Source organism: Lepisma saccharinum, chromosome 17 (assembly GCF_977018435.1).
Source record: "Lepisma saccharinum chromosome 17, izLepSacc3.1, whole genome shotgun sequence".
NCBI lineage: Eukaryota > Metazoa > Arthropoda > Insecta > Zygentoma > Lepismatidae > Lepisma > Lepisma saccharinum.
In genome coordinates this window covers 22,743,778-22,757,208 of record NC_139245.1, presented here as the reverse complement: position 1 = coordinate 22,757,208, position 13,431 = coordinate 22,743,778, and the positions used below count along the sequence as shown (strand labels likewise).

Genomic DNA, 13,431 nt, shown 5'->3' with positions numbered 1-13,431 from the left:
TCATTCTCATTTTTGAGATTAGCCAAAAGTGGCAGAAAAGCGAAGTAAAATCATTCATTGTGATAACAAGAATTCTTGACCACAAGTATATCATCTTGACTTTCATGAACTACGCATGGATTTATTTACTTTTTCTCGACTGGTAGACACCCTGTAAAAGTACCAATAATTTTACTGTTCCGACATATCTATAAATACCTTACAAATTAATGCAATATTGTGCCATTTTGTTATAATTTTTATAGATATAAACATATGATCTCTATTCTGTACTTTTTTTAAGTATCTAAATACATCTTTTGCATTGCATGTGGTAACATATATTTATTAAGGAGATCAATGAACCATTTGGAATTTTATATTGAATCTGTAGAATATCAGTTATTGTTAAATTTTATATCAGTACTTTATTGGTTAGTAGCTAAAATTTCATATCAGTCAACCCCTAGTTTATAGTTTTACATTTTAAGCAAATTTTTATAAAATTTGCAAATCTATAGCTCCGAAACAACTTCTTAAGTATTATTAAAACTAACATAAATTACTTGGCATACAATTGGTTGAATTTATTATTGACTTAAAAACCCAGTCATGCTGCAGGTATAACTTTTTATTCTTTTTTTTTGCAGATCAATACACCCTGTAACTTCTCTCATTACTATGGGAATTAGATGTGCATGAAAATGTTCTGCTTGGATTCAAAACATCATGGAACTGCAGAATATCATATTACTTTTTGCATATTTACTGTCTTTACTGTGTTCATATAATTTATTTGATTTTTCAACTACAATATTTAGGCTACATGTTTCAGCCTTTGAAAATGTCTCGACAATGTCAACAAATGACTGTAGGAGCAAATATTTTCATATCTGCTTTTGTAATGTGATGAGAAATAACAGTGGTAAGAAGACTGCCACTCACAATAGATAGGTTTGTAATGAGGAAAGAAGTTAATCTGAATGTATAAAAGAGAAATATCTGATTATTATCAAAAGAGTGACATTTCTGTTTTGACGAGCAGGGTGCAAAATTGCTGCATGCTTTTTTATTTTACCCCGTTTAGCCATAATTTACACACTGCTTACAAGCCTTGCTGTTTAAATTTTTAGTCCACTCTCATACCATGCAACATGTTTTTTGTCTGTTCCCTGAAATTTTATCACTGGCATCATTTAACATTCTCGTATTAACAGATGCTATTGTGAAACAAAATGTGTCTGTTTAGTTAGGGACCATCACGTTACTTATGAAGTTCACAGTGCAGTTTTAAACTAGGTAGGCATTGTCCTGAATTTCATTCCTGCAGAGTTTCAAAATGAAGCACACCAGACTTCTGTCCCACATCTATTCATAAACTTCCTTACCCTGTCCACTCATCATCATGGTTGTACCAAAAATAACCAAGAGGAACATTTTGAATGTTCATTTCAATTGCTTTCCCCAACAATCTCAATTCAGTGAAATTATAGCTAATTCTCAGTTTGCTTTATACGTATTTTATTTTTGAAATCAAATATACCATTCCTTCCCCTTCCAAAAGTGCAATTTTCATTTTACTTCCGACTTATCATGGACGTATTTGCTTATTCAATTACAAACTTCAACATCACACATAGCTACATGAAGATTATGATTGAAAATAGATCTTGGAAGATCTTCTGATGACACAGGATAATTAAATTTTCTTCGGTTACTTTGCAATTCTTTGAGTAAGACTGATGTGTGTAATGAATGCTTCAGCAGTGTGTACCAAAGAAGTTTAATTGGGCACTGTCCATTGTAACAAATATGCATATTAATCTAAGAGTTGCTTTAAAATTACCATACAATGCCATTAATAATAAACCATGGTGTATCAACCCGCTAGTGCCTACCTACAGACTACTGGCCTCACTCCTACCAAAGGTCGAACCTGTTGTGGGGTGATGTGTAGTCAGCACAACCCACCCCCAGTCATTGTTGTAGGTTTTCTATGACTAGGTTATGCTACTCATTTGTAGCTCTCCAATTTCCTCACAATGGTGGGTGGCCACCAATCCCATATACATGCCTAAATCTCAGGAGAAAAGTTGTTACGCTTTTCCCAGGAGACTTGAACCTAAATACGTGCCATAGCCGAAGCCCAAAGCTTGCATACAGACACTAGTGCAAAAGTCATTTCATAGTTACATCACTGAATTTGCATCATACGAAATGTCCCAAACAAGATTTTTTTTATTTTTAAATTGCTAACTACATGGCAAAGCTGGTAAAATTGAATAGCAGGTGGCTTTTTCCTGTACAGATGCAGTCATATTGGAGCTACATATCTTATGCATTTCAAGTTATAATTTATGTACATACATGGCATTGTGTATTGTCCTGAAAATAATGAATTTAGAAGTTATCTATTAAATATTCAATTATGTCCTTGTAAAAATTAGTGTGTGAGAGAGAGATGATATGGCCTGACCTGCGAAAAACATTACTAATATATTAATTACAACCACCCTACAATGACGTTCTTGGTTTGTACAAATATTGATGAATGGAAAATTAATTGCACTAGATCATTGCAAATGAACTTTGTTCATTGTATTCGAACTGATGTTTTGTTATTGCTTGTAACTTATTTTTGTGTTATTGATCTTCATTGATGAATGTTTGGATTTATTTGTTACTGTTCTTTGTTTGTTTTGTCTATGAATATGTATCTCATGGTGTTAGAACCCTGTGAGTTGCCAATGCCATCTATTGGCAGGCTTTGAACTAATCTCTGAAGGAGGGTAGGTGGTGCCACCTGGTGATAGAACCTTGCACTAACCTTGAGATTGTTGCCAATGCCACCTATTGCCAGGGTCCTGAACTAATTCCCCCCAAAAGAGGGGGGTGGTGCCACCTAGTGGATAGTTCCTGCACTAACCTTAAAACTGTTGCAAACACCATCTGTTGTTAGGCTTTTGAACTAATCAGTGGGAATAGGTTGTGCCACCTGGTGGATGATTTCTGCACTAACATCAAGACATCAAGTAGCACTTGCATCATCTCTCCCAAATTTGACTTTGGACATGACCATGAATTTTTTTACTGTTTTCAAGCTAATGCAATCTACTGGACAATTGAAGGGCTCTGTTGTAAAACATGGTAAGTGACATTTTGGTAAGTTCATGAAGAAAAAAGATTAGAAGCTAAGTGGTAGATAAATTGTTTTTGTGTAGTGTTTACCAATTTCAGAAGGCTTCACCGAGTCCACTGCAAATTGCATGGCATGAAAATTTCACTCAAAAATTGAAGGATGGCACATTTTACTTTGTAACTAAAAACTTGTGAATACCACAATGAATCTACCATATATTGCAAATATGGGGATTTACCTGGTGGAAAGTAATGACATACCAACTAGTGACTATGATATACTGACTCCAACTGTACACTTGCTCTGTCTACTTACCTGAATAAAAGAAGAAAATATATAAATTCTGCACCTTTAATGAGATCTGATAGTCTAGATATACAATATTATTCATTGCACTTTTGATCTTTTAAATTTCGTTTTAATGCTTTGTATAATATCCACACTCTTATTACCACAAATATGGAAAACACCACAAAAATGTGGAGAATATGACATCATAAACTTCATCAGTACCTTATATTCAACATTTACACAATATATATATTTTACACACTGGAATAAGCCCAAGTATGCTATTAAAACTTCAAAAAAAATTGATCATTCAATGGACATTTTAAAAGCACACACACATTAATAATAAAAAAAAAAGATTAAAAATTATAATGTTTGTACTAAGTCAAAAAGCACACATACATGAAAACACTAGGCACACTTAGTAAAAATAACACAACTGCTAAATATTTGCACTCACAAGTGAGCAATTTGATGTTAATATTTAAGTAATAAACATTGTTATAAACAGCTAAAAATTAAAAACATCTTGAAAGTAATTGGAAACACAGTTGATTACAACTCACTTATACGAATATACATATTGAATGTCAGTTTGTAAAACTAACTTAAGAATGATATGACAAATTAAAAAGTAATGCAAAATATACAATAAATAAAAAATATTTTCCCTGATAATCTGGACGGTTAGCATTTTAGCAACTAATGCAAAGTATTTTATATTTCTTTTTTAATTCGACAGTTCTTAGCTCCAATACAATTTTAAGCAGTACACTTCAAGTCACCTTACTCTATATCAAAGCAAATTCTGTGACCATTCATGGACATTTTTTAAAGTACACATCTCAACAAATCTAGCTGCCACATTTTTTTTTACCTTCACAGGAGCAATTAAACTTGGAATATGTTTTATGAATCTAATAGACCCATGACACAGGCACCCACTGATGTTCAGTGCTTAAAGTTTCAAGAGCTTCTATTACTCTTCGGAATGTAGCATCAAAGTCTTCATTCACAACCACTATATCAATGTACTTGTCGTAAGTTCTCTGAAGAAATGCACTCTCTTCCAATGTATTTCGAAGATCTTCCTCCTAAAAGAACACAAAATATGTATTATTACACACACACACACTCATATATTCCGAAAGCAACCACCGTTTGGCTGTAATAAAAAAAACCAGCATAGATAAAACAAATTTTTACTTTACATCTGATCGGTACAGCTGTCCTCTATTTTTCAACATAGTCGCCATGTAAATTCAAGCACTTGTTATAGCGTTGCACCAACTTACCAATTCCTTCTGCATAAAACTCAGTCGCCCGGGAAATCAACCAACCTGTCACAGCATTTTGAAGATCCTCTTCGTCGGCAAAGTGCTGTGGCCCAAGCCACTTCTTCATGTGAGTGAATAGCTGAAAATCAGGAGCCAAGTCCAGGCTGTATGGGAGATGATCAAAAATATCCCATTTGAATTGGCGCAAAAGGTCTTGTGTTCACGGAGCAGTGTGAGGGTGAGCGTTGTCATGCACGAATACAACCCCAGATGTCAGCACACCACGATGCTGGTTCTGGATGGCTCTTCTCAGTTTCTGCCAAGTGATACAGTAAACTTCGGAAGTGATTGTTCCATGAATTCGACAAGCAAGATTCAGCTTCGCATCCCAAAACACGGTGGCCATAACCTACCTTCCTCGCCGACAAAGTTTGACGGGCTTTCCTCAGCTTGTTTGAAGAACCGACATGACCCCATGTTGTTTTGTCTCAGCGTTCATATACACCACCCAAGTCTCGTTGCCAGTCACTATTCTGTTCAAACTCCTCCCCTTCCGTGTTGTAATGGGAAAGAAAGTCTAAGGCAGAGACCATTCGACTGGTTTTGTGGATCTCCGTGAGAATTTTCGGGACCCACCGAGCACAGAACTTCCGGTAACCTAATTTTCTGGTGACAACCTCGTACAACACAGTCAGAGAAATTTTTCAGAAAGTTACGAGATTGTGAATTGATGGTTCTCACGAAATTTGTTGTCAATTTTCTTGACGAGATCATCACTCTTTACAGAAGGCCTACCACTCCTAGGTTCACCATGAATGTTTGTTATTCCTGCTTTGAAACATCTGATCCACTGACGCACAACACCTTCACCCATAATGTTTGGGCTGTATACAGCACACAATTCACGATGAATGTCTGCCTCTGACAGATTTTTGCCCAAAGAAATTTTATTACTCCGCATACCTTGCATTTGGCTGGATTTTCAATGGCAGCACACATTTTGTGACGTTATAAACAGCACACGCACGGCACTATGATGCTCTCACTAGCACAGCGGGAAGCTTACTGAATCACAGATTGTGTGATGTAACAACAGTTACGCTCTGCCCACTACTACTAGCGCCACAATTGTGGTTACTTTCCGAATTACCCTCGTACATACCTGCATGTACGTTTTATAGTTGCTCTTCTGCCTCTCTCGGGTATTTGTGATGAGTATAAATGATGGTTACGTGAAACCGACAAGAGATACCCACAAATGAGTTGATGAGTTTACCATTCAACACAGTTGGCCAATGAGGTGGAAATCAGGAAACAAATATCATGTAGATTGATAAAATTACCATAAATCACTCCAAAGAGGTGTCACAGATTTTTTTTTTATCACAGGCACTCACTCACACTCCTGTACCACATTCACTATCAGAGCCCTGCAGATCAGCCAGTTACCTGTCTACTCACCAAAAGTTTTTCTTCTCTCAACTAGCTAGTCAGCATGTGCCTGGGAGTATGTGAATATTCCTTCATCGTTGTTATCTAATCAACATTCATCTGCATATTCACTATAAGAGAATTATACTCAACATAAACTACTTGCTTACTAACAAGTTCGCGAACATTCATTAATTTCACATGGAACAAAATAATTGCATTCTAAAAAATGTACAAAATGACTTAGCAACCATGCATATTTTGTAGACTCCAGTGTCATACCCAAATGCAATGCACCAATGATGATTGTTTTCCAATTTTCAAAATTAGCACAATGTCGCTAACTTGATTTGCATCCTGCACACAAGCACAGAATCACATATTTAGAAACTCATAACTACAGAATACCAAAGTGTTCTTACCTCATAGAGAGAAGCCAGAGATTCCAGAGTCCTTGCACGCCGAGAACTGTATCGTAAAGAGCTCGCTCGATCAAACTGAACATGCAACATAGACATTGCACAAATTAAACAAGGGAAATGCACATATACATATACAAATACTTTCAATACAACTATTTCCTCAGAAAAGAAGTATTTCGTGCACAATTTCTTCAACATAGATTGCAACTAGTTATCTATCATTTATAGTATATGTGTGCGTGTGTGTGTGTATCAAAGACTTTCGTTTTCTTGCAATAACGTTGGTTTCATTATTTTATGGCAGCAATCAATATATGATGATATCACAGTTGCAATCTATTCAAAAATGCAAATCTTAACTTACACTATCTACATTAGGTAGTTACAAAATTAGCAACAATTATTAAGAAAAAAAAAAGCAAATGCAATTCACCCATACATTTATATCTGTGAAAACATATTGGAAATAGTATCATCGTACCATTTGCATTTTTCAAAATATCAAAATTTGATAACTTAATAAATTGACTATTCCAATATCAATATATTTTAACGAGAGATTTAGCACAGTTTATATTTCAAGAAAATAAAATGCACAATTCATTCAACAAATTATGATTAAAAATTGGATAAGTTAAACTATTGGCACTAAAAATAATACATATAATATTCATTTGAAGTTCCTTTGGGGGCAGCAAACATTTGCTAATAACAAAAGTGGAACATAGATCTCAAGGTTAAAATTACATTTCAGAAATATGAATGCATGTAAGCAACTGAGCTTTTGTTTGTTATGATATAATTACAACTTATTGAGTAACTTTTATGTTTACTTGCCTCTACACGCAGCTACTCTTGAAAATTTTTACAACACCTTAGTTTTGTGCTGTCAGTTTCTCAAGTTCTCACATTAAACTATTCAGTTTGACTTGAATGAACTTGAACTATGATGGTTAATGAACACTTCCTGTTAAAGAAGGCTTGTATTTTATGTTCCAGGTTATTTTAATGCAATTCAATTTATGTTCAAGGCTAACCTCACATGCACATAATTATCACTTATTATTCCTATCATAGGAATAACAACGATACTATGATTGTATTCATATATTCTAGATAGGATATTTGAACTTTAGGAGGAACAGGAAGAACGTATTAAGTTCACTAAGGAAGTAATGAAAAATGGTGAAATTAACTTTTTGGACCTTAAGATTGTCAAAACCGAAGAGGGAATAAGGACTGGGGTCTTCCATAAAGCACTAGCTGGGCATTTGTATGTCAGGAAAGAATCTGAACACGTGGAAAGAACAAGAACAAAAAAAAACAACGTATTTTTGAATTTTTACATTAGGGCAAGTAGACTATGCAATCGGAAAGAGGAACAAGTAAAAGAAGAAGAAGAGGAATGGATTATGAGGAAGAAGAAGAATGGTTATAGAGAAAATACAATGAGAACTTTCAACAATTTGTAAGGGGGAAAGAAGGGGAAAACCCAAGAAGGGAGAAAAATGTTGAAAGTGAAGTTTGAGAAGACTAAGACAAAAGGAAATATAAATTTACGGGGATCCCATACTTGAAAGGTGTATCAGAAAAAAAATGAAAAAGCAGTAAAATAATATAATATTAAGTGAGGAATGAGGGCCCCCCGTAAGATCGAAAAACACTTCACGGAATACAAAAGGGCAGGAATGGAAAGGGCTAAAGATGAGGAAGGAAAGGGGGTGTATAGAATTAGTTGTATTTGTGATAAGGAATATCACATGAAGGTGAGGTGGAAAGAACATGATAAATACATTAGTGAAGCAATTCCCAGAACCGGACTATCCGAGCACATCATAGAAAATCAACACAAAATTAAGGAAAGAGAAGTTATCAGAAGGGAAAATAAAACCATTAATAGAAACGTATACGAGGCTGCCAACATTTGTAAGGAAAGAAATAAGAAACTTAACAGGAAAGATGGGAATCTAGATGACATTTGGATTAGTATGTTTAACCTTTTGGGTGCCAAGCATCTCGGTCGAATTGCTGTGTCAAGGTCGTAGTTTTTACCTTATAACTTTCCTACTTTTGGCTAGAATTTCGATTTTTTTTAAATATATATTGTTCCTAACACATGTATTTAACACAAATGTTTCTTGCACTTTTTTTTTTCATGAAAATGGGAGGGGAAAAGGTGGGAAAAGGGACTTCTCTTTTGAGTCTCTTTTCAAGGGAAAATTTTTGCCAACAAAGGAAGACAGCCTTGGTTGTTCTAAAGCAATGTTTTTCACTCCCGCCTACTAACTGCATTCGAAGGAAGCTTGTTTATCAGTATCCGATGTCAAAATGAAAGTTTTCTGTGTGGGCGAAAGCAGGGGTGGGGGTGGGGGGAAGACTGGTTGTTGAATCTGCATTGTGAGAATGGAATTTCGAGGCGTGCTGAAGGAAACCTATATTTTTGAGCACAAGTGTTCCACAAGTTGCAAAACAGGTTTTCATATCTCTAGAACATTTAAGTTTCTGAGCTATAGTCATTTCAATGTAACTCTGCATTTCGCTCAATTCCGAAGCTTGAGATAGTGGCATACAAGCCTTTCATTTCAGGGGTACAACTCGCGTTACATTGGTCATATGTAGGGAACGGAACTTTATGTGCTAAAAAACTCAGAAATATTTATTTTTTATGTGTCATAAATGTTGAAAATATGTGATAAAAACAGGAAAATATGTGACAAAAATAAAAACATTTGGTAACAAAAACAAACTATAACATGCATTTTAAACACCTGAAATTAGTTTCTAAATGATTACCTCTTAGCAAACAATTTTTTTGAAGAGTTGCAGTGGATCACCATAGTTTTTTCCAAATTCTCCATTGTAAATCTGTGACGATTATCTCTAAAAAGCATCTTATATTGTGAGAAAGATCGCTTCATGTCACAAGAAACAATTCTTGCATATTTGAATCACGAAATGTCACTAACGCTTAAGTTTTCCAAAGCTTCCTCTTCCTCTACTTCACTTTCCAAAACACATGCAATTTGGCACAAAGTTTGAAAACCTTGGTTTTTCCCAAAAAATTCTGTACATTTAGACACTTAGATCCAGTGAGTTCTTGCAGTTTCGTTTCTACTATACGGACTTTACCAATGGAAGCTGCCAAAGGGTTCGCGGACGATTCAAGCTTTCATATGGAATTAGAGAGAATGGACAGGTTTGTTGAGATGTATGCCAATTCGACTTTTACGGAGGGCTCCATCAACAGTTATTGCAGAATTCTTCTTTGTCGAGATCATTTACAACAGATACAATTTTTTCAAAGTTCTGGGCATAACATCTGCATCCAACCAAGTGCCCCATCGCGTAACTACAGGTGTAGGGGGAAGGGGAACCTCAGGACATTTTTGTTTAAAAATGTCTATTCTTCTAGGCAACTTGATAAAAACTTTCTTGCCATTTGAAACCAGTTTATCGACATTGGGATAAAGAGCTCTTATCTTTTCACATATTCTATGCAACGCATGGGCCACACATTTAACGTGCACCATTTTGGGGTAGCTAATGGCAAGGCCTACTGCAGCTTTTTTCATGTAAGCTGCAGCATCTGTCACGAGGAGAAGAACATTGTCAAATTTTATGCCTTCCGGCCACAATAGCTGCATTGCTTCATTAAAAAGCCTTGCTATCGTTATGTGTAGCCAGCCCCAGCTACTTACAGCTATTTTCTCCCAATAGGATCGTAGGCGAGGTGCCAGAAGTCTGCCAGCGAGGGTGTTCAAAGACAAAACAAACCTAGCACTCTCGATATGAAAGAGATGCAGAGTAGCCTATAAACATTTTTCCTTCGAGGATTTCGAGGTGGATGAAGTCAATGTGCGATTTTATGTATTTAAAATGAAAATTCGCAAAATATGTATTTACATACGGAAAACTGGAAAATATGTGTTTTTATGTAAAATAAAATTTGCTGTGTTGACATATAAGGCTATGATCAGAATTTTGGCAAAAATGAGGGTCTGTATCTTATCGCAGAAAAAACATTTAATTACCTAAAGTTCCTTTCCCTAGTCATATGACAATGAAGCAAATTTTTCTGTTTCTTACATGCCAGCAATAATTTCTATGTGCATTTTGAACTTTTCATATTCTTTTTTTTACATTTAAATATATTAATATTTACTATGATTGGGAATCCAGAGCAGTACTACACTGAAAACTGCATAAAACCACACTTAATGCATAACAATGTTGCACTCCTTTATGTTGCATTCCTTTACATCAGTAAGAAATATATACCATATTATCTCAATTATGGGTGAAATGCATCATTTAACTAAAAGAAAAAGACACAAAAGAAATGCAGTAAAACAGAAACCTATGGCTGAATGCAAACTGTATACACAGTTATATCAAATAAACATGCATGTTCAAAAATGATTACACAAGCTGAGTTTATAAAACTACACATACATTTGTATTATCACGATAGGAAAATGCCAACAAAAATATCCACCAAACCTAAGATTTTATTTTCCTCTTTTAGAGGCAACTTACAGTGAGATTCCGACTTGAGGAGTATCCTTGTGATCTTCCATAATCGTAGAGATACTTTAACTGGTCCATTCCTGGGGCAGCAACAAATATCACATAAGGCATGAATTCTGAGGAATTATGCAAGATTTTTAATGCCTGATAAAGAAAGAAGAAAAATAGCCTTAATTTACAAGAAACTACATTTAGATAATGAAAAAATAACTATTAAAATACATGTATGCAGTTACAGTATGCCAAATATTTTGTGTAGAAATGAAGGTTTCCTGGCAACATATATGAACAGCCAAGTTAGATTGATGTTAAAGTTCAATTTCAAGAACTGACACAGTTCTCATCTTCACTAGTGTACCTATGCTACAGATCTGGTATTTTAAACAATTATACGCTGATATTTTAACAATAGGCATGCTTTGCCATTGCACGTACTGTTAAACCAAATTTAGAATGGGAGGATCCTTCAACTTGAAGGAAAAATCTATGCAAAGAATACATTAACAGATGTCAGCTGTGGATGATGAGGAATATCCATTATGGCAGACTTCCAAATTGTACAAAGATAACAGAAGCAAAAGTGGTGGCACATAAATGTGGAAACATCTGTGTGACCTAAAGAGCTTATTTGCCTCCAAATCTGCAGACATATAGAGTAGAAGGAGAAGAGTCAAATGGACTAAATTTCAGATCCCTAGCACTCCGGATCATGGTGAAGGTACCAACTTTTGATACCCTAATATATTTAGTACCTCCTTTAGAATAAATACCAGCAGGAAAAATACTGTACAAGAACTGTTATATATGAAACAAGAAAAAAATGCGCTCACCGCAGGACTGCAATCCAGCACACACATCTTTCCATGTCGAATCACTTGTCTGATTGTATCTAATTTTGTGCCGTAGAGGTGACCATGATGTTCTCCATATTCCAGGAACTTGTGTTCCTTTATTTCTTGCTCCATGGTCTCTCGGGTGATAAACCAATAACTCTGTCCATTCTGCTCTAACTCCCGTGGGGGTCGAGATGTGTCTGTACGAAGAAATTTTATTGTGAATAAAAATTTAAAAGGGCACATTTTAAACAGGCAGAAAACTGAGTATAATCCAATGTGTCATATGGGATGATAATTGTCTCTGGCTTCATGTGCTCTCTCTCAAATTCACATGTGAACATTAATAAGAAATTTAATTCCTGTAACTATATTACTGCTAAATGCTCATGCATAACCCTCAAGTAAATTTGCAGTAATCATTGAGAAAGTATGCTTTGCAAGTTAAAATATGCAGTCATGACATTTTTCTACCAACTAGAAATACTATAAAAATAACTGGAAAAAATACTAATCTAAAATAAATAGCAAATGTTTAGTTCTTATTCTTTACATGTTACATAACACTCCAGGAATTCCCACGAAAGTACTTACAAGGAATAGTAGCTCCAAATCGCTCTGGATCACTGTTTATCAATCTATTTTTTAGTGTTCTACGACCCACTCCTTGTGGCCCTATTAATACTAGAGTTTTCCTTTTGAATGGGGGCATTCGTGTGACTTCCTCATACAGTAGTAATTCAGCTTTATCAAACTCACAGTTTGCTTTTGACTGGTACATTGTTTTTCTCTTCTTTTTTGAGATCTGGAGAAAAAAATCACAAAAATATTTGAAATTTAATTTTTTTTTTACTGGAGAAGAGATTTGAATCAGTTAAACTAATATGTGAGAGTTGGAACATTAAACATCTGTTTAATCATGGATGACAACTGATATTACGTCAGTCATACTATCCTGTGAGGTACATAAATAAATTACAACTTTAAAAATTCAAATTGAAATAGCCAAAGAATGCCGTAAGTCCACTTTATGCACATGCAAGCTAATCAGAATTGGACTTAAAAGTTTAAATTGTGTGTTCCCTGGGTATCAAACCTGGGACCACTTCATTACAAGGCGATGATATTACCAGTATGCCATCGGAGAGGTGCTCAAACTGAAATAGCATAAGGCACAAAGATTTACATGAGTTACAGGAGGATTAATTCAAAAGTGTGGTACCTTAATAAGGACTAAGTTGATGATTAGAGGCACATATTTTTGGTAAATAAAAAAGCAAAATTTCGGTACAAAAACAGAGTCGATTTCGGGTTCAAAAGCGGTAAATAAAGTAAAATTTCGGTGTTATAGCGGTGAATAATCACATCAAGAGTGATATATAAAATGACATTTTGGCTTTAAAATTGTGAATATAATCCTAAATTTGATTTAAAAACTGCACTTATTACACAAAATAAACTTACCCCTTCTAATAGCACATTTATGTAGTTACCAGAGTATTAAATTTATTCCTGGGTAAAGCGGTCCATTT

The 13,431-nt window shown here is 35.0% G+C and overlaps 1 protein-coding gene across 7 annotated transcripts in view; it reads right to left on the bottom strand.

Annotated features, from left to right (window-relative positions):
* Window positions 1-3,449: 3,449 nt before the first annotated feature.
* Window positions 3,450-13,431, bottom strand: part of vari (MAGUK p55 subfamily member vari) — a 123,472-nt gene continuing 113,490 nt past the window's right edge. For all 7 annotated transcript variants that reach the window (XM_083139110.1, XM_083139111.1, XM_083139107.1 and 4 more), the window contains 5 exons: window positions 12,494-12,704; window positions 11,897-12,099; window positions 11,076-11,210; window positions 6,540-6,614; window positions 3,450-4,503 (listed from right to left, as the gene is read on the bottom strand). In XM_083139110.1, the coding sequence (XP_082995236.1) occupies window positions 4,327-4,503; window positions 6,540-6,614; window positions 11,076-11,210; window positions 11,897-12,099; window positions 12,494-12,704 (801 nt within the window). In that variant the 3' untranslated portion in view covers window positions 3,450-4,326. The remainder of the gene's footprint in view (window positions 4,504-6,539; window positions 6,615-11,075; window positions 11,211-11,896; window positions 12,100-12,493; window positions 12,705-13,431) is intronic.